The following is a 27283-nucleotide window of genomic DNA, read 5'->3' on the forward strand; positions in this document are numbered from 1 at the left end:
TAATATAGTTTTTATTCCAAGTATGTTTCTGTAAACCTACTTGCTGGGAAGCATCTTCCTGAAATACTGCTGGGAAAAAAAAAAACCCAACCCAAAGGAAAGGAAAAACCCCAGAAAAATTTCTTGGGACTGATCCAGATGAAGGTATCCCAGCAAGGAGAGCTATCTGTGCTCTGCTGGTCCTAGTCATGTAGGCAGAGCAGCATTCCCTGTTGGAGATCTGTGGGATGGAGTTCAGCCAGGCTCATAGGGCCCAAATTCAGCAGCTCCACCTCCCCTCTCCTTCAACCATATGTTGCATAATAAATCACAGTGGCTGAAAAATAGGCATTCAGGCTCCTGAAGTGCTCCCCAGACATGCAGCATCCCCATTTCACTTCTAGTCGAACTTGCATAAATAATTCTTTATAATCAAGTGATAGTCAGGCTCATAGTTGCATAAACCTGAATTTATTTTAAAAACACCCCAACAAACAACAAGACACCAGTGATATCCATGCCAGGCAGATTGGTGAATGATTTCTTGGGCTAGAAATAATTATCCAGTGTGAACTATTGGTATTTCTGAGTCCTAACATGTCACCAGGCATTGCTATTTAACAGAGGTAATAATGTTAATGATTATGGGGCCTTGGGCTCTTCCCTGAATGATGGGGATGAAGAAGCACTTCAAGGGACAGGTCACACCCTGAAGCAGCTGCAGGCAGGTGAGTTTGGGCCCACGTTCCTCATTTGTTTCTCATTTAAGCATCCCAGTGAAAGATTTACATTTAGGTGGGAACAACTCAGGTCCCAGTGAGCTGCTGCTGTGAAGAAAACCAGCAAAGTCTGGGTTTTTGGGCAACATCTTTGTCCTGGGTTTGGCTTTTTGGTGCTACTCCTCCTTTGGGTTTCCCTGTTGTAACTTAGGTCCCTGAGTCCTCTCTTAAGGGTGATACAGAGGAGCAGAGCTGTCCCAGTCCCCAGCTGCACAAATGCCCTTTTCAGTAAATCCTCGTGTCCATTCCATATGGATTTCTGGGTACAGAACTTGGAACAGTAGGTTATAACTGCCCCAGAAGTTGAACCCACAGGCTGCCCAGAAGAGAAAAGCATGCCCAAAACCCCATGTATTTTTGGGGCCCCTTACACAAAGCTGCATCTCTTCTCTGGGCTTTAGGGCTTGAAAGCACTCAGGGAGATTCTTTGTTGCGTAATTCAAATTCAGATTCCCTTTTTTACCAAAGAAGGAAAACTCCAGCTCTTTGCCATGTAAATAATGGATGTCACCCACCTCTACTCTGTTCTGCTCCTGTGTGGTTTATGGGGCTTTTCCCAGTGCTTTTCCCTCCAGCCTTGGATGGGTAAGGCACCTCCCTGCCCACCTGCCAGCCTGTGCTGGGCTGCCTGGGATGTCACTGGGCAGCTGGCACGTTCCGTTAGTGGCTGAGGTCCATGGGAGGTGGCTCACTGGCACACCGGAGTCAGGATGGGCTGGAAGAGCCCACCCAGGGAGCTGCTGCCTGCCACTGCCTGCATCCCCTGCTCATCTCTCTGGACTAACCAACACACCTGGAAGTCGACTGACCTGGAATTCAGTTGTGGGAGCCCACAGCAAGCAAGATTCTGGGACATCAGGTGCATCACCCACCACAAACAGATCCTAGCAGGTATTGCAGAGACGGACAACAAGCAGACAGAGCAGAGGGATGGAGCCAGAGGAGGTCATGGATAAGGAGGAAGATGGATCTCTGCAGGAAAGAGTGATCCTCCTGCTGTTGTTAGGAGGACCAGATACTCACAGTCATGGGCTCCTGAGCTGTGCTGGAGGCTGGGGAGCTTTGGTCCTGCACGTGTCCCCGCTGGGTCCTTTGTGGCCCAGGCCACCGCCTGCATCCTCGTGCCCCCTTGGCTCATAGGGGGATTGGACCTGCCCCACACGGTGTGCTAAGGAGCCTGAGACCCACTTGGGAGCTGCAGCCGGTCACTTGATGCCGTAATCCCTCCTCATTACAAAAGAGACTCTGTTGTCTTTTGCCCTGTTCCCTCCTAATCTTCTGAGTAAGCCCTGCGTGTTTATAGAGGCGGCCGGAGGAGGGGGAGGCAGGGCTGGCTGCTCCGCTGCTGCTAACTCCTGGCACAGCCATGGTGGCTGCCAGAAGAGAGGCATTTTTCCTCTAATTCTTTCCTGTTTGGTCCCTCTCTCCGTGTCACAATCTTACAGGAACCCCAGGAGATTATGCAGGGCTGGAATTTTCCACCATGGTGCTCTTGAGGGCTGCCCTCTCTTCCCTAGGTCAGTGAAACACCTGGTCCATGCTCTGCCTGGCTCTCACAGGATGTTTCCCCTCATCCCTCACTGTCCTGGATGAGTTTGCCACCTCTCTGGCTGTGGTTTGGATGATGGGGATTTCCACTCTGCCACTGGTTTTCTGAGACTCTTTCCATGTGTTCGCTTTCTTTTGCTCTTTTCCAGCAGTGCTTGAGAGCTGTCACTGTGCTTCCTTGCGTGACATCCTGGGAAACATTGGTCCTTGCCTTGCCCTCAAACTTCCACCAAGCCAGGGAACTCCTTCCCTCTTTCTTCCCAGGGTTCTTAGTCCCTTTTCTGCTCCTTCCCAATTGTGACTGTCCTTCCCTTCTATCACCTCCTCAGTGCTTCTGCTCAGGTCTTAAGGACATTCCTCTTCCATAAGACTCTGAATCAAAATCTTTTCTTAATTAACTGGTCTTCCATCGTTTAGGCAGCTGTGGGACACTGGAGAGGGAGCACAGCTCTGATCCTTGCAGGTAAGAGCAGCTGGAGACCCAGGCTCCTGTAATAACCAACTTTCTCCTGTGCTTTGTCTTTGACATTTAACATCAGTAGTTGGGATCATTTTGTCCCAGCTGTAGTTTTCTCCCTTCTGTGACTGGTCCTTGACCAGCGGAGTGGGTTACCTCACTGCTCCTCTGGAGCAGGTGCTGCCTGGCATCTGCCTGATGTGGGATTTCTGGTGCAGTCTGGGAATTGCTGCCAGTGGCAAAGAGAGCATGGTTTAAAACGTGGGATCAGTGCTCTGTGAAGGGACATGAGAGCAGGGGACCTTCTCTGGAGGCATTGTAGTCCATCCACCTCCAGGGCTGGAATTGCTGAACAGGCAGGCTGAGATAGATCTCGAGGGTCTTAGTGCCTGAACCCTCATCCCCACACACAGCAGGGAGACCAAAATACTTCAGCAGGTGAGACATTTGCTGCAGCTGTTGGGAGCAGTTTGGCTGCTCCTGGGGACGTGGAAAAACAACAACCCCCTGAGTGTCCTGCTGTTTGTGGAGGGATGTGCTGGCATCTGGGGGCCTCTGCTGCCCTCCTCTGAGAGCAACTCTGCTGGCAGCTCGTGTGCTCCACAGCTGCCCCAGGGACAGTAGGAAAAATGTGTGGAATTTAATATTAAAGTAAATAACTGAGGGGCTACCAGCGTGGCAGAGCTGCTTGGATCTCTTTCCACATCTCCTGTGGCCTCAGACCCTGAGGATGAGCATGGTCTGAAAGCCTGCCCTGCTCAGCAGAGCAGGAGGCAAAGAGGTGCTGACATCCATCCTCAGCCTCAGAGCCCTGGAATCATCCTTGTTTTCTCCATGCTAAATATGTAGAGATTGAATTGCTGTGCTGGGAGTTGAATCCCTGCTTTGGGAATGCCAAAGGGCCTCTCTCAGTGCTGAGTTAGCAGCAGCTGGCTGGGAAAGGCACAGTGCCCTCCTTGCTCTCTCCCAGAGAACAGTAAGTGCTTTTAGGGACAGCAGGTCTCAAAGCTTGGTGAAATCCCTTTTCCTTCTCCAATTTCAGTGCTGGGATAGACACAGAGGCAGCTGGCATCAGAGGTGTCTCTGCAAACTACATTCTTCCTTGAAATGTGATGTAATTTTTTTTTTAAATGAACTGGGAAGTGTCTAGGGAGATACTGTTTTTCATGGACAGGATTTACTCAGAGGTTTGACTGGCCAGAAATGTTTGAAGAGGATGCAGTGACCCTGCAGTGCTTTTGTGAGGACCCCCAGGCTTGTTCCCCTCATGCTGCAGAATTCCTCACTAATTCTTGCTGCCCTGAGAGCTGAGGGTGCCTGTCCCTGTGCCAAGTTCCATCTGACCCTTTGCATTTTGTTTTTAGGGGCTTGCAAGGTGACAAATCTCTCATTTTGCCTCTGATGTTGCACAGTTCAGTGCATATAGCAGGAAAATGAGGTCCCTTGTCTCTTGCCTTAGGAATTGTGGTGGGGATTAGGTGCCAAAGGGAGGATCAAACGTGCTGGTGCTGGAAATCAGAGACCCCAGAGGAGCCTTGCTGCAGCCCTTGCAGCCAGCTGAGCAAACATGTGGCACAGCTAAGGAGCCAGCCAGGAGGGGCTGGATGGAGCCTGGAGTTTCAGGCCATTTGTTCTCCTTTCCATGGCAATACCATCTGGTTTGAGTTTGCTGGGTAAGGGGTGTCAGCAAGTCAGATTTTGCTTTCCAAACTCAAAGATAATGCCTGTTCTTCCTTCCCTTCCCAGCATCTGTCTGGCTTTTTCTTTTTCTTCCCCTTTCCTTCCCTGTCATTTCCCTTCCTTTTATTTCCACTTTCCCCTTTTTCCTTGCCTGCTTCTCTTCTGGGAAGAAGAAGGGAGCACATGCTACTCTCCTCCTTATGACAAGTTACTTTTTCAAGTGGCTGGGATTCAGCACATCCCTCTCAAAGCTTCCTGTCAGCACTATCAGCTCTCATCCTTCCTGCCTTTGTTGGTTCCTGGAAGCACTTCTACCTTTCTAATCCGAGGACCCTCTGTTGCTGCTGGCCAAGCCTTGGGAGTTAATAATTACAAAGACTAATTACATCTGGTGTGCTTTGCAGAGCTGAAGATCTTTCCCCTCCTCCCAAAAGTTCTCTGAAGATAGCAAAGGTTGCAGCCAGAGACACAAACATCCCGGACACTCCGTTCCCAGACTTCAGAGCATGGGCTTGGCCTGTGCTGTCCCCATGGATCCCGGCCATGAGGCAGGGCAGGGTTGGAGGTGACACAGACACCCAGGAGATGCTGGGACAGAGGATTGCTCCCTGTGCGGTATCCACAGCAAAATCCTGCAGTGGACACCAGGATCACCATGTCTGACTCTCTTGCCTCTGGCGTTGGGTCTGTCCCAGAGGCAGAGGATGGACAAGCTGAGAGCAGGGAGGGAGCTGTCGCTGTGTGTGAAGGCTCCAAAGGAGTACAGCTGCCTGGAGGGAAGCCCAGGGCAATGGCAAGGTAGGATATGATGGGAAATGTCCTCTGAGAGCAGCTGCAGGTTTTGGTTCAAAATTCCAGTGCTGTCAATCCACAGGTGGCAATGGGATCCACTGTGGAACAGGGGTGACAGCAGAAGTGGTTTGGCCGTTGGGTTCTGAGCCCAGTGCTCCACTTGAAGTATAAAAACCCTGGACCAGCAGCCGATTTCCCCCCAGCCAGATTTCCCCCATCCTTCCACCTTCCTGCGTTTACATCCTATGTTTCCCCTCTGTATTGGCTTTGTATGGCACCGTTTTGGTAGCGGGGGGCTGTAGGGAAGCAGAGGTTCACCGGCAGCCCATGGAGGAGCCCACGCTGGAGCGGAGGCTGTGGCCCCACAGGGAGCCTGTGCTGGAGCAGGGTCCTGGCAGGACATGTGGAGAGAGAGGAGCCCGCGCTGGAGCTGCCTATTCCTGACCCTGTGGAAGGGACCCACGCTAGGGCAGTGCATGAAGAGCTCCTTGAAGAAGGAGGACTTCTCACGTGGGAGGAACCCCACGCTGGAGCAGGGGCGGAGTGTGAGGCATCCTCCTCTTGAGGAAGAAGGAGCAGCACAGACAGCAGCCCCCATTCCCCAGCCCGCTGTCGGGAAGGAGGCGGAGGAAGCCAGCCAGCGATTCCGAGCCGGGCACGAAGAGCGGAGCGGAGGGACATTGGTCGGACATTTCCTTGCACGTCCTCCCTGTCCCGCGGTGAGTCCATGGGTGACAAACGCCGCCGGCTGCCGGCTCAGCCCGTCCCGCCCGTGCCCGCAGGGACCCCCCGGGCCGGCGGCGCTCAGGGCGCAGCCGCGCCGCATCACGTGGGCGGCGGGGCCGCGGCTGCCCGGGATCGGCTCCGGAGCCTCCGGGAACCGGTCCCGTTCTGGCTCCTCCGGGCACGGATCCGCCGGAGCCTCCGGGTCTGATCCCTCCTGGCTCGGCTGCGGCTCCTCCGGGCACGGATCCCCCGGAGCCTCGGGTCCTGATCCCTCCTGGCTCGGCTCCTCCGGGCACGGATCCGGTGGCGGCTCCGGGTCGGGTCCCTTCGGGCACGACTCCCGGTCCGGCTGCGGCTTCTCCGGGCGCGTCTCCGCTTCTGGCTCCGGCTTCTCCCCCGAGCTCCCGCTCCCGGTGCGGCTGCCCCGGCCATGGGGGCTGTGGCGGGCGCGCCTCCGCCGTGAGCAGCATCGGCAGCAGCGGGACCCAGCGATGTTGCGGGGGTAGGTGCGGGTCTGCACGGGGAAGGAGTGGCGTCCGTGTGCCGGGGCTGTGTGCCTCCGTAGAGTCCGGGAATGGTTTGTGTTGGAAGGGGGTCTTGAAGTTTATCTTCTCCTGCCGCGGGCAGGGACACCTTCCATTAGACCAGGTTGCTCCAAGCCTTGTCCAACGTGGCGTGGACACTTCCAGGGATGGGGCAGCCACGGCTTCTCTGGGAAATCTGTTCCATCACTCTCACAGGGAAGAAGTTGTGTGGAAGCCAAGTAAGGAGATAGAATACGGAGGCAGCAGCATCCCCAGATACAGAACTTGACGTTTCATTGCTAAGGAGAAGACAAGAAACACCAACGTGTGTTCTGCTATAATATAATAACATAAAAATAGAATAAACCACTGCCAGATGCTCTGCCAAACATTTGAGGGATGATGCTGAGCACACTTGGGATGATGAGCCACTCTGGACCGATGCCTGTCCATGGCGGTGCAGGTCAGGCATCCATCCCCACTGGGGATGGAAAAGTCAGGCCCTGCTCCCAAACCTGGGGTAAGAGTTTAACCTGGAGAGAGCTGGAGGCTGCTTGCACAGGAAACAACCCCGTCGGATCAGCGCTGCAGGAAACATGTGGGGCCTGCTGGAAAAAGTGCAGATCCTGCACATTTTTTTGCTTTTTCTACAGAAACCAACTCTAGAAGGTTATGGGGTGTTGGGAAATTTTTTTTTGTGTGTGTGTAGATTTGCATTTCTTGTGTCAATGCGTGACTCTTAGGATATGATCCATTTTTCCTGGAAAGACAGCTACCAGTCAGCAAGAGAGGAAGTGTTTCTGGTGGTCCTTTGGTCTCTGGGATAGGATTTCAGAGCCCCGCCTGGACACTGAGCAGAACCTGCATAGCCAAAGCTTCCATAGGGATTCTGTTTGCGTGGTATGGAGAAAGAATGAGCTATTCTGTTGTAGATGAGTTTCCAGGATATGTTTTTGGCATTACAGAGTGTGGGTGGGACTGTTTAATTCCTCCATATCCTCCAGTTTTCTTCTGTAGCGTGTGGAAATACGCTGAAATATCTGTCTCCTGAGGCAACTTTCAGCTGAGAATTAGAGAGTCATAAAGGAACAACATTATTTTTCCTTCCTGTGGGTTAGATTAAGTGTATTTATATCAGTAGGCTGGTGAAATGTCCCTTTTCCTTGCTGCTTCTTTTATTTATTATTTTTATCCTCTGTGCTCTGGTTTTCTTGCTCCTTTCTGGTGTGAATTCTTCCCAGTGTTCTGAGAGTTCTCCACGTGTGCTTTTCCACATGCTTTCCTATGACACCTGAGCTGATTCAGCTGGAACCTGCAGCTTTGTTCCCTCTTTGGAAGGTGGCTGTGGCAAGCTGTTGGTCTTGGACAGCTTGGGGGGCACAGAAAGGGAGAAATTAGAGTGGAAAAGGTGATAGAACACTCTGGACTGAGGAGATTAGCTGAGCCTGTATGGAGTCAGAGCAAGGGGAAAGAGCATGGCCTGGCAGGAATGCAGGAGAGGAGAACACAGAGATGGGGCAAAGGGAAGAGGAAAAAGTGAGCCTGAGCAAAAAGAGGTGATGGCTGCTCTGCAGGAGGAGGTGGTGGGTGAGGAGCAGTGTCCAGAAGTGTGGGAGGAGGTGCACGAAGAGAAGGGCACCAGAGCTCAGCCAGAGCTTGTGAGCCAGAGATAAGCAGCAGCAGGTTAATCAGCAGGGCAGTGTCTGTGTCTGGGCAGGGCAGAAAACTTCCATGTGGGGAGGGCTTGGACACACTGCCCCTGCCTTCAAATGGAGGGAGATTCCATGGGGAGAGTTCAGTGAGGAAGAGGTGAAATGCAAACACCACAGTGACAGCAGTGCCCTGCATGCAGGCACTCCAATGATGTTTTCCATTCCTAAAACTTCTCCAGACTCTGTGTTAATTGGGGAGTTGACAGAGCCCTGCTGAGCACTGGGGTGCAGTGTCCTGGTTTCTTCTTTTGGTTTTGGTCTTTTGGTTTCTTCTTTCTAGGGTGTTTCTGCTTGCTGGCTACTGAAACTAAAAAATAGGGCTTCGACTCAGCTTGTGGAAAATACACTGGTTTAGACAGCTCTGTGGGGCATTTTGGTGGGAAATAGGTGGGAAAATAGGTTAAAAAATGGTTAAAATAGGTATTTTCCTTCTGAAGCAGATGCAGGGGGTAGAGGAAGGCTGGGTTGGCAGCAGAGGGGATTGGGCTCTTTATATTAAGAATGGGAAAGCTGTATTGCCTTTTTTTGCCTTTTTTTTTTTTTTTGCTTCCCTACTTCAGTAGGGAAGTCTGACCTTAGGTCTGCTGGGTGTATCCTGGAATCCTAAAAATCTATCTGAAGGATGTTTTTCTTGGACAGCAGGTGAGAATGGGGTCTCTGGAGGAGCTATCCTTCATTCTCCTGGTTATGATCCTGAGTTAATAAGGACACCCTGCCAGAAGGGTAAAGCGCTTCCATAGGGTTGCAGGGCAGAGGAACAGGCGCAGCTGTTGCTGCCCAAATTCTTCCCCATCACCCTCCCTGCCTCATTCCCACTGCCTGTGCCCAGGACTGGATGTGTTGTGAGTGTTGGAGGAAGGTTCTGGATCACCCCCATGCTCATTTTCCCTGTGCTGTTACCCCCAGCCAGGTCAGTTTGGAGGAAGAGAGCCAGAATCCACCCGCTGTGGGACACTGGAAGCCCCTGATGCCATCCAAAGGTGACAAGGAGGAGCCAGAGGGTGGATGCCAGGATGCTGGAGGTGTGCATGAAGCCCAGTCCACGGAGCAGCTCAACGTGTCCCGGCTGCGCAGCTCCTCGGTGGAGATCCGGGAAAAGGGCTCGGAGTTCCTGAGGGATGAGCTGCACAAAGCACAGAAGGTGAGCCCCAGGGTTTTGGGGACCTCCTGGGGAGGGTGGCACAGGTTGGAGCAGAGGGGACTTTCCTGGAGGTGGTGACAGGAATCTTGGGTCATGGATCAGGTGCTGGGGTGGGGAGGAAGGGCTGTGATTGACAGGCTGGGGAAGGACATCAGCGTTCCTATCCCTTTCCATTTCCTCAACAGGAGCTGAAGCTCAAGGACAAAGAATGTGAGAGATTGTCAAAAGTCAGGGAACAGTTGGAGCAGGAGCTGGAGGAGTTAACAGCCAGCCTGTTTGAGGTACCACCCTCTTCCTTTCCCATCATTTCTTAAGCTAAGCTTGCATCCAGCTCCTTTAAGACAGGCTTTCCCTGGACTTCCAGCTCTCCTCTCACAATTTCCTCCTCTCCCTTGTTGTTCTTTCCCATTTGGAGAAGCAGAGCTGGTCAGTGGTGCAGGTGGAGTCTTTACCTGGATTTCCTTCTCCTTCTAGGAGCTGTGGGGTAGCATAAAGAGCAAAGTAGTTATGGTTCCAAAACGTGGGAATGCCTGGAGCTGGAGCCAAGCATAGCTCCCTGTCCCTCTCCATGGCTGCTCTGCAGTCTGAGCAGCTCCTCTGTAATAGAGATGATTCCCTGGCTCATCCCAGCCCTTGCTGGGGGTGGGAACATGCTGGATGTCCTCATCCACTCTGCTCCAGTGAGGGTCCAGAAGGCTTGCTGGTTTTTGGTTTTGTTTTCGTGGTTTTTTGTTGTAATGGGATTCTTGCCAAGCTGTATCCTGGCAAAATCCTGTTCACCAGCAGCTCTAATGTCTGGATCTGTCTCGATAATGAGGAAAGCCAGAGCCCATCTGTACCTTTGAAATGCAAGGCTGTGAGAGCCAAGGAAGCACTCCCTCCCAAAATTTTGGCTGCCTGAGCACAGGGTGATCTTGGAGATCATGTAGCCAAGGGATGTCCCCTTCCTTTGGTGGCCATGGCCAGATGCTGTTTCCAGACTGCAGGGAGGCCCCAGCTGGGCTGCATCCTGCTCCCCTCTTCCTGTGGGCAAAGCTTCTAAGCCAGTTTGCACCATTTGGCCCTCACGTGAGTTCCAGCTCCTGCTGGGTGACAGCCATGCCTGGGGCAGTGGGACCAGCTGCTCCAAAAGGGGAGCAGGAGCAAAGTGCAGTAACAACGCAGGCAGGAGCAGTGCCCTCACCAACACTGAGCAATGAGTGTGGATCAGGATCAGAGCCACAGGCAGCAGTCAGGGTCAGGAGCCAGTGCAGGGATCACCCAGCAAGGCTGCAGTGACTGCAGGAACCAGGCTGAGGTGAGGCTGGAGTCACAGCTCTTGGGATAGGGGCAGGCACAGCTGTGGTGTGGAACAGGGGGTTCTAATGTCAAAGCAATTCCCAAGGGCAAAGAAAGGCAGGTCCTTGCTTCTGGCATTCTTCTCAGCAGGCCCTATCAGTGAGAGATGACCTTGGCCAGCTAAACTCCTTAACTTAGCCAGCTACACTCCTGGAAAGGGGATGCACTCCAGGCTCTGGCACTGGGAGCATTCTCTGGGAAATTCTGAGGGCAGGCTCTGCACAGCTGAAGGAACAAACCCCCTGGATGTGGCAGGGATGTCTGTCCCCTTGCCTGGAGCATGTGATGTGGCAAACCTGGGACCTGCCTTGTTGGCTGTGTGAGCTGGGGTGCGGCAGGTGGATTAAAACTCTCTCTGGTGCAGGAAGCCCACAAGATGGTGAGAGAAGCCAACACCAAACAGGCTGCAGCAGAGAAACAGCTCAGGGAGGCTCGGGGCAAGGTGAGTAACTCTGTGACTTCATTTTTGGGGTTGGTGTGGTGATATCTCTGCCCACGGGGCTGTTTGTTGGCTGAGCAGAGTCAAGTGCAGCTTCATCTCTGTGAGATGCTGTGGTCCCTTTCTGGCAGACACTTGAGTGAGTGGGAAAAGGCCTCACAGATATCCTTGCATTGCAGTCTCCTGCTGATCCTGCTCTCTCTAGGGAAATGGATCCACAGAGAAATAATGAGTTCAATTGTTACAGCCCTGGGATGGAAGGATAGAGCAGGAAACTGGGGAGTTGGAATTTCCTGACATGGCTGCACCACAGGACTGCTCAAATGGCTCCATCTTGAGGAGAGAGAAATTTCTTTGGAATCATTAGTTCTGAAAAGAGCCTGCGACAGAAGGGGTAGATTCCCAAACAGCTGCTGTTTAAAATTCTGGATGATGGTGGCACTGGGAGGATGGGAAGAGGCTTCATGGCTGGGCTTTTAGCTGCTTCCCTGTGGCTTCAATGTTTGATGGGATGCAGCAAACTGGAGCCCAGCAGGTGCCAAGGGTGACTCTTGCTTGTGTCCCCAGATTGACATGCTGCAGGCAGAGGTGACAGCCCTGAAGACGCTGGTGATCACATCCACACCATCCTCCCCGAACCGGGAGCTGCACCCTCAGCTGCAGAGCCCTTCCAAAGGTGGCTTCAGGAAGGGCCACGGGAGGAACAAGAGCACCAGCAGTGCCATGGTGTCAGCTGCCAGCCAGAACGTGGCTCCAGAGCCTGTCAGCCGCGAGTGCAGAGAGGTGGGTGTGGGACATCCAGCAGGAGTGCAGAGGTGGGTGTGAGACATCCAGCAGGGGTGCAGAGAGGTGGGTCAGGGACATCCAGCCAGGAGTGCAGAGAGGTGGGTGTGGGACATCCAGCCAGGAGTGCAGAGAGGTGGGTGTGGGACATCCAGCAGGAGTGCAGAGGTGGGTGTGAGACATCCAGCAGGGGTGCAGAGAGGTGGGTCAGGGACATCCAGCCAGGAGTGCAGAGAGGTGGATCAGGGACATCCTGAGCATCCAAAGCTGGCTTCAGGAAGGGCCACAGGTGGAACAAGAGCACCAGCAGTGCCATGGTGACATCTGCCAGCCAGAATGTGGCTCCAGAGCCTGTCAGCCCGGAATGCAGAAAGGTGGGTCAGGGACATCACCTGCGTTGGCCTCGGAGCTGCCGCTCTGGGAGCTCTGGGCTTCCCACAGAGCTCTGTGGTCTCACTGAGCAACTGTTTGTGCCCTGTTCCCTAAATTTGTGCTGAGGTAGGCACTGGAGGGCTTCCTTTTGTGGGGGTTTCCTCTTTGTCGGGACAGGAAGCAGATGAGGCGTCACTGAGGGGCAGATCTAGGGGGTGCCAGTGCTGTGAGCAGATGTGGAGAGTTGCTGAGCAGAAGGCAGTTCCACTAGCCAGATGTGGACACAGCTGTCCTGGGAAGCAAATAGGAAGCACTTGGTCAGGAAAAATGAAACTGAAGAAAAATGTGCTGCAGGAATATGTCTCATAGGTGATTTTTTGGGAACTACGGACCTGTGTTGTGAAGAATTGTTGAGGGAACACAAAGGCTTGTTAAAGATTTGGATCTGTCGTTTCTTCGTGGAAGCACTTCCATAGGGTGCAGATCTCCTGTGGTTTCAAATCTCAGGGCTCAGCCTCCAGAGTTGCCAATGTTATATATCAAGGATGGGATGGTTTTTTGTCCTTCAGAATCCTTATGGGAGAAGTGATAAAAGGGAACCTGGCATTCAGAGAGTTGGTGCTCTATGGGAAAGATCTTAAATTGGGCCTAAAAATGGTAATTTCTGTTCCCTTTCTGCACCTCAAGCTGAAGTCTAAAGATGTGGCCTGTGGCCCTGTGGTGCCATGAGGACCATGCTCAGTTCCTGCAGGGCAGGACTTGAGCCTTTCTCTGTATCTCATGTTTTTTACCTCCCTCTTTGCCTGTCTCTCTAAACCTCTTCCTTCACTGTCTGTCTTTCCCTCTGCCCTCCAAGTCTGGTTTCCCTGCTCTCCTCTCCCTGCTCCTTTGCATCCTCCCTGGGAAGGCTATCCACATCACCTATGAGCCAGGCTGGCAGGCCTTGGGAGCAGATGCTTCCTCCTTCTCCTCTTCCTCACGGCAGGTAACCAACCTTTGGGAATGGGTGGGACCCACCTGCCTCTCACGCTTCCAGCCTTTCAGTTCCAGCTTCCTTTTATGCTAATCTCCATTTTTTTTCCTTTCATTTTGCTCTTTCTCCTTTTTTTTTCCCATCCTGTGGCTCTGAAGCTGTTGCTGGTCCCAGGTGAGCAGTCTCCATGGCACGAGGGGATGTGCTGGAATCTGGACTTTTCCAGCTGCATTCACTCATGTTCTTTGTGTTGCTCAGCTTAGTTTTATTTTTTCCTTTCAGAAACTTTTGTTGGGCTTGTAGGAGCTGCTCTGTCAGTCAGGTTGGTGCTTTGCCCAGTGATCCATCTGGGATTTAAATGCCAGATCCCACAGAGCCTCCTCTTGCCCCTCATCATTCCTGCCACGAGTTGAGTGTGCACTTTGTCTATTCAGTGGTTGTGTGGTGGCTTTCCTGCAGCCACTGGAAGGAGGAAAAGCCACCTGGGGGAAAATGGGATAGAGAGATGCCTGCAGGCTTCTGGCACACACAGCCCAGGGTGGCTGTGTCACTGTGGCACAGAACTGCTGCTGGGTGGGACACGAGAGATCCTTGGAGCCAGGCAGCTCCCCTCAGACACTTCCATGACGTCTGAGCCTCTCCAGCTGCAGAGCAGATGTTTCATGGGTTTCCTGCATAGTATCAGGTGCTTTCTGACAAGGTATTCCTCCCTCTTCCTGCTCCTCTTGGACACTTGCTGCAGGTCGACTCCATTTTATTTGCCGAGTTCCAGGCCTGGAAGGAATCTCCAACTTTGGACAAATCCTGCTCCTTCCTGGACAGAATTTACCGAGAAGATGTAGGACCTTGTCTGGATTTCACCAAGCAGGAGGTGAGTGCTGGAGAAGCAGGAGCAGCTGGCAGCTCTGGAGTGTTCCTTTCCTGGAATTCATTCCTGCTCTCCCTTGTTCTGCTGCAGCTGTCGGAGCTGGTGCGAGTGGCAGTGGAGCAGAACACCCTCACCATCGAGCCCGTGGCTTTCCAGGCTGTCCCTGTGGGGAAGGTGGCAGCAGAAGAGTGTGGTGGCCCCAAGTAAGGACCATGTCTCCCTGCCTTGTCCCCTCCTTGCTGCTGGTTTGTCCCCTGTCATGGAGTGGTGTGACAGGCAGCTTGGGGCCACCTCCCACTAGTGGGAGTGATGTGATACTCCAAACAGAGGAGGGATTTTATTCAGATATTAAATTGAAGTCCTTTCTTACCTTCTGAGATGTCCCTGTGACAGAAGGGACATGCAGGTTTCCTACCACTTTTCCTGCAAATTATTCCCCAAACAACCCATCCTGTGTTTATCAGTTTCCTTTTGATTTTTTAAATTTATTTTTTGTCTTCACAGTGGCTTCCGGTCACAAATCGTAACGTAAGTGAAATATTTATTGTTCAGCCAGTGATCAAAGGTCTCTGGAGCATTAACAAGTCACTAACTCAGCACCATGTGACAACTTGGAGGTTTTTGCTGAGCTGACCTAACTCTTTAACTCTGTCTCAGTTCCACCCAGGCAGGAAGGGAAGGAGCCCATTGGCAATAAAAGACCCAAAAGGAATTTGTTCCCTTTTTCCCCAGATGCAAAACACTGATTTTTATGGCTATTTTCGTTTGTTTGATTGTGATAGCTGTGGTTTTACACCAAGTGGTACCAATCAAGCAAGAGTCACTCTTTTCCAGAATGTTGCAATGCTCAAATATGTGGCTCCTTACAGGTATCTTGTTTACAAAGTTTTTGGTCACCCTGCACCTTTTGGGAATTCAGTCTCCTTAGGTTGTGTTAATATTTGGTAAATGATTACTTCTCCTTGCATCTGGACACTTGGAACCCGTGCTTCCACTCTTGGCTAATGTTTGCCTTGAGAGCAGTGGAAAACAAGTCTAGGGACAAGCTCAGGAGCTCTCTGAAACATCTGCTCCCCTCTGCTGTCACCCCCTGTGGCTCCCTAGAGAAGGTTTTTTGCAGTTTGGGAGTGATGTTCCTCTTCCTACTGAGTCCCTGAGGAACAGGGTGATAACTGTGCACTTGTAAATTCTCCTTTATTGCTTTAAGTGATGATGGGAATCATCTGCCTTGCAAATAGCAGGAGAAAAGGGAAGAAAATAAAGGAATGCTGCACCCCTAGCAGATGATTGTATGGAAAAGGCTGTTTTCACCCTCTGAAATCTCAAAATTGGGAAGCCAAGCTCCTTTCCTGTCTGCCCAAGGAGGGGTTGGCTTGTTTTGAGTTCTTTGAGTATGTGCAAATCCTGCTCAAAGGCTGGATTTACCTGTTTTGAGGGCAGCTCTGGTGTCCAGCCAGCGTGTTTACATCTCACCAGGAAAGCTGATACACCTGAGCCTGCCCTGGAATGTGGGGGACATGTGCAGAGACCAGGGGACATTGAGGCTCTGCTCCAGCCTCACTTCTTTAATATTTCCTGTGGTTTCCTCTGGGGCTCTGTGTCAGGGAAAAGGTGCTTTCATCTAAAATCTCCTAAACTTGCCATTTATGGAATATTTCCAGGAGCAGAAGAATATAAGCCAAAGGGGATTTTTTTTCCTTCTTCGCACTGCCTGACACAGGGGTGGCTTCTGATCTCTCACTTCCATCTCTCCAGGTGGCTGAATTGCTGGATCTGTGCTATGCCACTGGATTGCTGAAATGCTGTTCCCTTTTCCTGCAGGAAATGTGCTCTGAGCGGCCTCCCCAGGACCTGCAAGCACCGGATCATGCTGGGGGATTCTGGGAATTACTACTACATTTCCCCTTCCTGCAGGGCCAGGGTGAGTCCTTCTTAGGGTGCCTTGACCTTCCAACATCATTCCATGCCCTGCAGTGGGTGAGTTCCTGAGGGTCAGCTCTGGAATTGAGGAAAAACTGTGGGGTTTGAGGTTGTTCCTGAGGTTGAGGTAGCTCTTAGTTGATGGTTAGGGGGCAGATCCAGCTCTTCCTTCTGCTTACAGATAACCTTCAGTGTGTTCACTTGGCATGATTTCATTCAGTACAGAGCTTTGATTGTTTGGCTCTATTGTTATTATTTAATTCCCCTTTGTAAAACACAATGATTTTCTGCTCTTTGGAGGCTGTTACTGTTCCAGTCCAGATCTGTGCCTAGCTATGGGAACAAACTGTCCTTTCTGTGGAGGGAGAAGGTGGATCATTTGTTAATGTTGCTGTTGGGGCTCTTGTTCAGAGGAGGATTTTACAAGTTAATTCTTTCCTGAGCTGATATCACAAAATTTGTTTTCTGTGCATGAGTTTGACTCATTTTCATCACTTACACCAAAGTAATGTCTCAAATCTTTGTTTCTTTATTTTTTCCCCTCTTTCTCTCTGTCACCCAGATCACAGCAGTGTGCAACTTCTTCACCTACATCCGCTATATCCAGCAAGGCCTGGTGAGGCAGGATGGTAAGAGCTGGCTCCAGGGGGATGCTCTCTGTGGAGGCAACTGGGAGGAATTGGGAGGAGCTGTTTGGAGTGACAGGAGTGGGGTTGGCTGGGGGTGTCTTGGAGAAGCAGATAAATTACAAAAGAGAGGCATGAGGGGAGCATCTCTTTCTTCCTTATCAGCTTCCTGGGAGCTTTGCTCAGGGTGGAGCTGGTAAGGGGTGACCTGATGGGCCTGTCCTGCTTCCTTTCCCTCTGGGAATGCTGGGAGCACAGCAGAGTAGGAGCTGGTGGCAGTTCTGCCCTCCTTACTGACTTTTTGGTGGTTTTTCCCCCTTCTCTGCCCCTGTTGTGCTTTGCAGTGGAGCTGATGTACTGGGAGATCATGCGGCTCCGCAGGGAGATGTCTCTGGCCAAACTTGGATTTTATCCCAGCGAGATGTGAGCAGAGCCCTGAGCCTAGAGGAAACTGCTCCTGGAGGAAGGGCTTGGAGTGCAGTGCCTGTCCAGCTCCCTCCCACCTTCCCTCTGCCTGGAGCAAGGAGCAAGAGGCACGAGTTCCACCTTCAGCTGTCCCACTCCTCCAAGTGTGACTGGAATGCAGCTGCCACGCTGCCCCTGGAGCTGGGCTGGCCCTGGCTGCTCCAGGATGGCCATCCATGGACTCTGGAGTCTCCTATATGCAGTGTACATCCATTTTTTAAACCTTTTGTTTTTATATGCAGCCTGCTTTGGCATAACCTGAGGCCAGGCCTGTGCAGGGTGGGAATTCTGGACCTTTCTTGTGAGCCACTCTGTCAGGACAGATGCTGGCTGTCTGTTCCACTTGTTTTTTTGGGATGGAGGAGGTGCTGTCCCTGAGGTCCTGCTGACCACAGCAGCCCTGAAAATGCCAGCAGAGCACAATAATCTTGAACAGTTTGTTTCCAAGTACTTCCTTGTTCCTTTTCAAGGAGCCTGCAAGAGAAGCTTGTTGCCAGCAGAGTCACAAAGAGGGATTTGTTCCTGTTTTTAGCTGGATGTTTGGCACTGGGTTAGGCTGGGGAATGGCTGGAGCTGTGCACCTGGGGCCTCCAGCAGAAGAAAGGGAGCAGGGAAAATTCCTAACTCCCAGCAGGCTGCAGGATTTTTTCCCCTGGACTAGGGAATCTGCTGGAGTTGTCCAAGGCAGGACCCTGTGGCAGTCCCTGATGTGAAGTCCCCCATGGTGCTCCTAAACACAAACATCACCCACAAACAAGTCTTGGAGCTGTTCCTGCTCTTGAGGGAGCTTTGGGCAGTCCTGTTCCCACTCTTCAGGCAGAACCCCTGCCCCAGGTTGGGTTCTTTGTGTCTCCAGAAGGGATGTGCCCAGGCTGGGCATTCCCAAAGCCCAGAGATTCCTTCCCAGTGTTATATCAGAGCTGAAGATGCCTGTCCACTGGGAATCATGACACTTTCTTGGCTGCCATCCCGTGTGAGGGAATCTGAGACCTCTTTGTGTGCCCATGAGGAATGTGGCTGAGGTTCCTGCCTGCCCCAAAATGTGCTGGGAGGGAGGGATGTCACTGGAGCTGTAGGAATGCACAGGCCTGACACATCCTGAGCCCAAACCCAGGTTTATTAAAGCCATGACAGTATTTTGTAGCTAATTTAGCCCTTTTTTCAGTGACTCTGGAATCAGCTCAGCCATCACCCACTCTGGGGTTTCCACTTCTGACAGGGTTGTCACCCTGTCCCTCTGCCACCCTCAGCAAGCTGGTGCCCATCCTCAGCTCCTGAAGGACATTACAGGAGGAACTCGATTTTCTTCCATTGAGCTGCTGGATTTTATCTAGGGGAGAGAGAAATAACACAGCTCTGGTTTCCCCAGCTGTGGATTTCAGCTCAGGTGAATTCCACCCCTGGAATTTCTCCCTGAATCTCTTCCCCCATCCTTTCTATCTCTCTATGTCTTCCTGTGCCGTGAGCTGCTACACTGCACGAACATTGCAGCGCTGGGAATGAGATGATCTCTCTGGCTAGGAGATGTTTTGGTTTGTGGGATATTTTTTCCCCCTTGGTGTCACGTTGGAAAAGCACTTTGAGACCAAAGGAACTGGAGCAATGCCTTGTCTGAGGTTGTCTTGCATTTCAAACAAAGGAGAGAACAATTTGTGAAGGAAAATGAAGTCACTCCGTTAGCAGCGGGATGGTTGCACCCTGCTCTTTCATAAAGGAAAATAAACATTTGCTATTAACCTCTACAAGCCTGGTTGGAGTTGGAGGATTGGGGTGCTTGGGGTTCAAGAGAAAATAATACAGGATGGAGTTTGGGGTGCTTTTATTCATCAGAACAGGTACCTGTTCTTCCTGAGGGAAGCTGAGGCATCTCCTGCTCAGTTGTGTCTCCTTTAATTTGCTGGCTGGAAGCACTGCATGGGTGCTGGGTAATTGGGGGATCTTCTTCCTTCCTCTTTCTTCATCAGTCTCCCCCTTCTCCTCTCAGCAGGCAGAGCTTTTGGGTTGCTCTGGTTTCACTAAAACCTTTTGCTCTCCTCCCTGCTCGGCTCTGCATGTTAACATGGAAGATCTCATCCCCTCTGGGAGGTGACAGTGGGAGAGCTGTGTGCAGAAAGGGATTTAATTTCATTTTCAATTAAAAAGCCATGCAAGGATCTGGTTGTGCAGCACAGTCAGGCAGCCACGAGAGGGCACAGGCAGCCCAGGCAGGGACTGCCCTCCCTGGGAGAATGGAGCATCTCCAGGTCCCACCCCCTCCTGACCCTCCCTGCAGCCTCTTGACAGGAAAACATTCCTGCAGCTGCCCTGCGCTGCTGGGAAAGGGAATTGGGCAGCTGGAGAGTAAAAAGGAAAGGAAGTATTTGGATTTCTGTAAGGGATGGTCAGGCGAGACACTGGGAATGCTTTCCTGTGTCTGGGTCTTTGGGTGCAATGTCAGCAGGGATTGTGTCAGAAACTTCCCTGTGACATTAGCTCCTAAGCTTCTAAGGTATGAGAATTCATCATGTCCCCTATTCCCAGCCTTTTCCACCAAAACTTTCCTGCTTTTTTCCCTCATGAATAAACCAGGGTTTGAACAGAGTCTCTGAGTGCTCTGGTACCTCCTGCAATCTTCCTTGCACCTATTTTCCCCCACAAAGGGTCTGCCAGAGTGTCCTGGGCTGAAATAAAGAGCTTCAAAGGGATGGGAGTTCAAAAATCTGCTTTTACAGATGTGTTTGACTTGCTTGATTTTGTTTCCATCCGTTTCCCTCAAGTTTGGGAGAGAAAAGGGATATTTGGATGATGGTGGAGGTGAGTGCTGTGCACAATGAGGTGCTTCTAAGCATTTGTGGATTTGAGAAACTGGGATTTAGACCAGAGAGATTTGGTTGCTCCTGGCAGTTCCCTGTGTCTGCTGGCTGTTTCCTTTCCCTGCCCGTGGAATTACTCCAGCTTTGCTGAGGGCTGTAAATCAGGCTGTCTTTGTGCAGCTGGTCAGGCTGTCCCCACACGCCCACACACAGAGATGGATGGTTCCTGTTCCCAGGAACCAACAAATGAAAGATTTCAATTTTTTTTATTATTATTTGCTCCAGGTGCAATCAAAGACAAGAGAGAAGATAAGCAGCTGGCTTCGGAAAAGTCAGGACTTTCCATGCTTTCCTGAGCTTCCTGTAGGATGAGTCCATCAAAGCAGAGAGGATTCCCTGCAGAACAGGCAGCACTGGGCCAGCCACGGGGAAATTCCAGTCATGTTGGACATTCAGGGAGTGTGGCCCTGCCAGGAGAGTCAGATGTCCTGGCACAACTCTCAGTGTGCACGTGGCACCCGTGGCTGGGGCTGGCCAGCTCTGCCAAGGCAACCTGTTCCTAATAGGAGCAAATCCCTCTGGTGCCACCGGTGCTGGGAGCCGAGGGGTCAGATTTGCTGTTTGTCATGTCAATATTCCCATGCTTGTGCAAGGCTCACTGGGCTGAGCTGGAAAGTTGACTTCAGCCAGACTGAGAAGGCAGCTGGACTTTGTGCTGGTTTATATAACTTCCAGAGAATGTTTCACCTCCTTTGGGAGTGGATTAGGATGGAAAGGGAACATAGAGAAAATGTCTAGTTGTGGGCTGGATGTGAGGGGAAGAAGGGAAAATGGCTTTGGAATGGCCTTAAGATGAAGGAGGGTAGATTTGGGTGAGATATAGGGAGAAATCCCTGCAAGAGTAAGGAACCCCTGGCACAGGTTGTCCAGAGAAGTTGTGGCTGCCCCTGGATGCCTGGAGGTGTCCAAAGCCAGGTTGGATGGGGCTTGGAGCAGCCTGGGACAGTGGAAGGTGTCCCTGCCCATGGCAGGGGTTTGGAATGAGGTGGGCTTTGAGATCCCTCCCAACCCAAACCATTCTGGGATTCTGTGATAAATTGAGCTGCCAGTGGTGTCCTGGCTCAGGAGATGAGATAGCACTGGCTGGAGTGATGGAGCAGAGGGACAGCAAGGAAGGTTTAGGAAAGAAGAGGCACTCCTTTACTTTTGTTAACTTAATCTTGAAATTATTCCCCTTGTAGCAGAAAACAGCTGCACAGGAAAAGCTGAGTCACTGATACAAACATAGTTATTTACAAGTGACTCCAGTGATGGAAAAGCCATTTGTGCAGGAGTAGAATCCCAAAACAGCTCCCCTTGGGACTGAGAGGGGAGCTGGGAGAAGGAAGCTGAAAGTGGAGGTGTTCCCCAGGAAGTTCTGCAGTGGAAATCTCAACTCTCAGTCCTGTGCTGCTCACAGAGCTTCCAGGGATATCTGTGTGGGCACACAAAACATCCTGAGCTAATGCTCCTGATTTCTGCTCCCTCTCTGGTTCTGGGGCTGCAGGCTTCCCTCTGGCAGATGTAGCCATGGGATTGGCTCAAGGACAGCTCCCTGCCCTTAATTCCCCTGGCTCACTGTGCTAATTCTGCTCTGTTAATCACCTTAGAGTCAATTTAAGGTGCTTCATGCCAAAGGACACTTAAGCAGGTCACAGCTCAGTGACACCTTTGCTCTTTTTGCATCAGCACCTGGACAGAGGTGACTTGTCCTTTGCCTTTGGTGACCTTCACCTTTGTTAGGCCACCTGAGCCGTCTGGCAGAACCAGGAGGAAGGAGGGAAGCAACAATCCAACTTTCCATCAAACTGAGGGCAGTGATAAATAACGTCTCAGGAGAGCTGGAGCAGTGTCTGATGGTCCCATGGGGCTTTTGGACAAGGAAAGTTTTGCAACCACCCCAAAATCTTGGCAGCTCTGGCAGATGTTAGTCCTCAATAGAAGAGGGAAATTGGATTCCAAATTGATTCATTTCACACTGGAATGATGTGTATGTGGAGAAGACCTCATGGACTGTATTTTAGTAGTGCCTGAACCAACTGAACTGGGAAAACCCAAAAAACCATTTTTCTGTTGTCAGCAGTTGGGCATTGCTACTTTCTCCTCACTGTGCTGGTTTTAAAAGCCTGGCTTTACACGTTCTAAATACACAAATGAGTTAAACCCTCTCCTACTGTAGCCTGTGGGACTCATCCCTGTGCCAACACCACCACATCCAGGAGAGCTTCTCTGAAACCATTTATTAAATATTTCAAGAGACCTTTAATAGAGAGACATTGCAGAAAGGAAATTGCTTCTTAATCTCTGTCTGCTGTTTTGTGTTTGATTCATTTGTGCATCACAGGACAGAGCAGGCTCAATGTCTTTTTGGTTTTAATTCTTTATTTTATGCAGACAGAACCATTCCTGGGGAATGGTTTGGGCTTGAAGGGATCTCTAAAGATCATCCAGCTCCTGACTTGCCCAGAAGCTCCTGCTGCACCATTCAAGCCCAGACATCCTGTTACTGTGGAGCTGTTGATTTTCTGCAGGGATGTGGAGGAGTCATGGTGCTGGAATGCTGCTGGAACACTGTGCCTTCACCATTCCTTGCCCTCTAGTGCTGTTGGATTCCGTTTCACTCGCATACCTTCACCAAATCAGGTGTTCAGTTTTAGACTCAGTGAGCTCCAGCATGATGGGGAGACAAGAATGAGCAAGGCATGGAATTGGAATTGGCAGCAGTGCTTTGATTTCTGGTCACACTTTATTTCCCCCTCCCCGGAGTGATGGTGAAGCACGGGCTGTGCTGCTTTGCTCCATTTGGGGTTGTAAGCGTGCCCTAAAGGTTTGTGGACTTGCAAAGGGTGATAATTTCAGCTCTGAGTAATTTACCTGGAGATGCTGGACCAGGAACTGGCCCCAGCTGAGAAACCAGCAACATCTTCAGCTCAGAACCCAAACTTTCAGGTTTTATTAGGCATCTATCAGCAATAAGGGAACAAAACACACAGAGAAAGTATAATATGGCTTCTATATTTTATAGAAAAAGTAACTGCTGCTAAATGAAGGCCAGGCTAATTGAGGCCAATTAAATTAATCAGCCAAGTGAACCAGCCACACCCATTCTGAGGAGGATGGGTGCCATCACAGGCAATTACTGTGATTAATCCTCTCATTGTGATCCCCACAGCCAGCACCTGGCCAAGAAGTTGGGGAGTTACCTAACTTTGCTCGGGAGGATGCTGCAGGCAAAGGTGGTGCTTCCAGGTGAGGATCCTTCTGCTTGGCATTTTCCCACTCCTTTCTTGAATTTCTGCTGAGCCTCCCTTGACCTGAGCAGCCTGGGCTTGACCTTCAAACCTCAGAGGTTGGCAGAAGGTGGAAAAGTTCTGACATAGGGTATTTTAGAACACCATTATTCACCCCAGCGAAACTTACATTTGTACTCTCCAACCTCTGTGGAGGGTAGATAACATCTTTATTTTTATTTTATATAATTATTTATTTATATGACTTATAATTATTGTATTTTATGTTCTGCTGTGGGGTAATTATTCACCTCCTGGCTCACTCTGGAATTCTGGATTATTCCCTTCATACTCTTTACATTGTAGTTTCCAAATGGATATGTGTGTGGCTGGAAATATGAACAGAATATTCACCTTACAGCAGCTCCAGCAATGCCCTGTCCTGTAGAAATCCTAAGACAGAGGGATGGTGTGGGGAGGACTGAGTATGGAAGTGTTTCTATGTGATGGTTGAGGAATTTAGGCTAATTTTTCAATAAAATATATATGATAACATGATATAACCCAGCACAAACACTGGAAAAAAAATAGAGGGTTTTTCAGAGGCTGAGCTTGTTGTTGTTTTTTTGTTGTTGTTTTAATTTTTGGGGTTTTTTTTAACAGTTTTAAAAACCTGTTGCAAGAAGGAAGCTCATAAATGTGGCTGTCCCATCCCTGGAAGTGTTCAAGGCCAGCTTGGAGGGGATAAAAACTGTACATCTGAACACCATGAAGTTGTTTCTCCCCATGCTGATGCCACACACAAATTATGTTGTGAAGAAGCTTCCTGAAACCTCTAGAACTGTGCCCCTGCAGAGTAAGTAAAACATGATTTTTTTTAAAGGCAATATTATTCAAAACAGTATCGATTTGTAACAGTTAATTTTTGTGTAAGAGCCACCTGTGTTTGCATTCGGGGAGCCTGTTTATTCTGGGATGAAATAAAAGCCCTAAAAATGGGGTCATTTTCTGCTTGGAGTTCTGTGACACCTCGTGGCACCTGATTTTGGGCAGGATGAGTTTGCCTATGGAGCAATTCCTTTGGACTCTGGCAAGCTCCAGTGTTGGTTTTAGGGGGCAGATAAGGATAATCTGGCCATCACTCTGTCTCCTGACCCTGGAGAGCCTGTGAGTTCCCTCTGTCTGCCCCTTCACCTGATGGGACAGGTTTCAATGGGTTCATCTGCCAGAACCAGCTCTGTCAAAGCCTCTGGGCTGACCTCAAGACAGTTTTGATCTAAAATCCTCCGCTGGTGTCGACCCAAAACCCACCAGAGCACTGGATGGAGCTGTGGGTTGGAAAAGCTCCTGCAAGGTGGCTCACCCCAAGATGAGCCATGAATGGGCACAAAATGGACTTTAAGAAAATTGTAATATGCTTCTATGAAGTTTTCACAACAACTTTGTTCTCAGCTGTTTCCTCAGACAGTCTGAAGGCCGAGTTTGGCCAGGCAAATCTTTGATAGGAAAATCTCCTTTCCTTTGGTGTTTGTTCCCAGGATGAGGGGAAGCAGCAGTATTGATCCTGAGATTGTGGAGGCTAATAAAGAAATCCATCTGTGCTATTAAAGTCAAGGGTATCAAAGTAATAACACTAATTTCACCGTGTGAAGTGGAAAAAGGATTTTTTAGCTGGCTAACAGCTCCTCCATAAAAATCCCCAGGAAAACCAAGGGAAGCCATAATAAGCAAGTCTGATCCCAGCTCCTTTTTTAGTTTGCTTCCACAGCGTTCTTGGCTTGGGATCTGATTTTGAACTGCTAAAAAAAAAACAGTTACAAGGCTAAATCTGAAACCGGAGCTTGAATCACCCTTTATGTCATCACCCTTTATGTCAAATCCTACCCGACTCTTTACAATTCTGAATTTGAACATGTTTTTAATCTCAGAGCAAAACCTGGATGGTGACATTCCCACCCTAGAAGTGTCCTGACTTGCTCAGTTGGCATCTCCATGCCACCTGCTTGTGGGTTTGTATGGCAGAAAGAACTCCAAGAGGGAACAAATTCCTTGAGCACCAGTGGCTCTGGAAAAAAACCATAAAACATCTGTATGGTCAACAAATAGTTATGATTTTATTGAGTGGTAGAATACACAAGGAAAAAAAAATGCTCTTTTTGAGTTACTGGATTTTTTTTTTTTTTTTCAAAGAATTAAGAATAACCAGGAGCTGTCCTATAGGAATGTGGGTTTGTTGTTTTAACATTGGAAATGTTAGGGCTTTGTTAGGAAGGCTTTCTTGGGAAGGCATCTACTGAAGAAAAGGATGTCTTTGCCCTAATGAAGACCTCAAATCCAGCCAGAGAGCTCAGCCCCTGCAGCAGGGAATGATGGTGACAGGACACGGGTCCTGACAAGCCTCCCAAGCCCTATTTCAGTGAGCAACTGGGAGCTAGACTCCTCAAATCTGTGCTTGGAGGGAAAACTCCAAGGAAAGTCCCCTAATTCCCACTGTGCCTCTGCCTGGGAGCTGGGGGCAGTGAGTCCCTGCTCCCAGGGCTGTGGGAGGGGGGCTCAGTGTCAGACCCAGCTCACTCCGAGGTGCCTGTGGATGTCACCTGTCCCTGCCAGCCCCTCTGAGCCCCAGCTCTGCCCTGTCCTGCCCTGTGTCCAGCACAGCCCTCCAGGCAGATTCCAGCCGTGCTGGGAGATCATGGGACAGCTGATTCCAAATTTCTCCACCTTCATCCCTCAGTAATTTTTCTCCAACTCTCATGCATCCCTCCCCAACCCCTGACCTTCCCAAACTTCTCCCATCTCTCATTCTCTTCCCGAAACACACCCAGAGGCTTCTCTTTGCTGCAGTTTGTGCTTTTCTCTGGCATCCTCAATCATCCTGGTCCTCCAGCTCCTACTCCAGTCCCCCACATTGAGTGAGGAAAACAAATCCAGTCCTTCCCTGGCTGTTGTTTGATTCTCTGCCCTGAAACCAGCTCTGTGTTTCCAGCTCCCCATTGCCATGTGTGTAGCTGGGTTCAATAAACCCTGGCAGGCTCCCAGCACCTCATACTGGCTTAGGGGTTGGGTTTTTTTTTTTCCATGTTTGTGTCTCATTACAGTGCAAATGAATGACCTTTATCAAGTGAGACAGTGGACAAGATTTCACCTCATTATTTTCAGAGAAACTGGTTAGTTAAGAGTCCTCAGAAAGCTGGGCAAAGCTGTGCTGAAAATTCTGTGTTTCAGTCATTTTGATGGCAGATTTTAATCTGCTCATGTCTCACTCATTGCTGCCTTGTTGGAGACAAAGCTCATGGGAAGTTTATATCCATCTACATTTCCAGTCTTACTGAAACTTCTGGAATATCTCCAGATAAGCCTAATTTCACTTGGAGAACAATGATAACAAAGCAGATTGATCCAGACTTCAGGGCTCTTTGACCTGCTCCAGTTAAAGAGGGGAGAGCTTGTAGAATCCTGGAATGGCTTGGGTTGGAAGGGGCAATAAAGATCATCCAATTCCACCCTCCTGCCATGGACAGGGACACCTTCCCGAGACCAGGCTGCTCCAAACCTCATCCAGCCTGGGCTGAAACACTTGCAGGGATGGAGTGTCAACAAGGAATCAAGGCACATAGAAAACAGCTCAAATTCCAAGAGAGAAAACTGGGATTTTTTTGGAAGGAGAAAAATAATAAGTTTTTTAGGGAAAAAATGCCCATTTGCCTAGCAGCTGATACTTCCCCAAGATCAACCCAAACAGCTTCCCAAGAAAAGTGAGAAGAGATGAAGGTGGCAGGGCTAAGGAGGAACACATCTGCTCTGGAAATAAGACAAAAAGCCCCAAGGGCTGTCAGAAGAAGCAGCTGGATATTTAAAAGCTTGCACTGCTGATGCCACTGTGCTCGTGGTCATCCTTGCTGGAGCACAGTGAGGTACATTCAAGGAAGGGATGCACAAATTAAGGCAGTCCTGATGAGGTTAGCCAAAGGAGAGCTCCTTACTACCTGCCTGGGAAATCACAGCATCCAGAAGGATGTTGCTTATGTAGCTTTTCACCCTAAACATTCCTGCTGGCACTTGGGTGAGCAAGACCCCCAGAACAAGCCCTTTACAAACTT

General features: G+C 50.3%; 1 protein-coding gene across 2 annotated transcripts; it reads left to right on the plus strand.

The window, feature by feature from the left end:
- The first annotated feature begins 6085 nt into the window (after nucleotides 1–6085).
- Nucleotides 6086–18861, plus strand: RAB3IL1 (RAB3A interacting protein like 1). Of its 2 annotated transcripts, XM_058026510.1 has the most exons (11): nucleotides 6086–6463; nucleotides 9104–9338; nucleotides 9524–9619; nucleotides 11041–11118; nucleotides 11683–11898; nucleotides 13127–13255; nucleotides 13986–14114; nucleotides 14202–14314; nucleotides 15933–16032; nucleotides 16594–16660; nucleotides 17002–18861. In XM_058026510.1, exons 1-11 carry the CDS (start codon nucleotides 6453–6455, stop codon nucleotides 17082–17084), a joined length of 1257 nt encoding a protein of 418 aa, XP_057882493.1. In that variant the 5' UTR covers nucleotides 6086–6452; the 3' UTR covers nucleotides 17085–18861. The 2 variants fall into 2 exon arrangements, with proteins under 2 accessions (XP_057882493.1, XP_057882495.1); XM_058026512.1 differs by lacking the exon at nucleotides 13127–13255.
- The last annotated feature ends 8422 nt before the right edge of the window (nucleotides 18862–27283 follow it).

This window comes from Melospiza georgiana, chromosome 6, assembly GCF_028018845.1.
Source record: "Melospiza georgiana isolate bMelGeo1 chromosome 6, bMelGeo1.pri, whole genome shotgun sequence".
NCBI classification, from domain to species: Eukaryota; Metazoa; Chordata; class Aves; order Passeriformes; family Passerellidae; genus Melospiza; species Melospiza georgiana.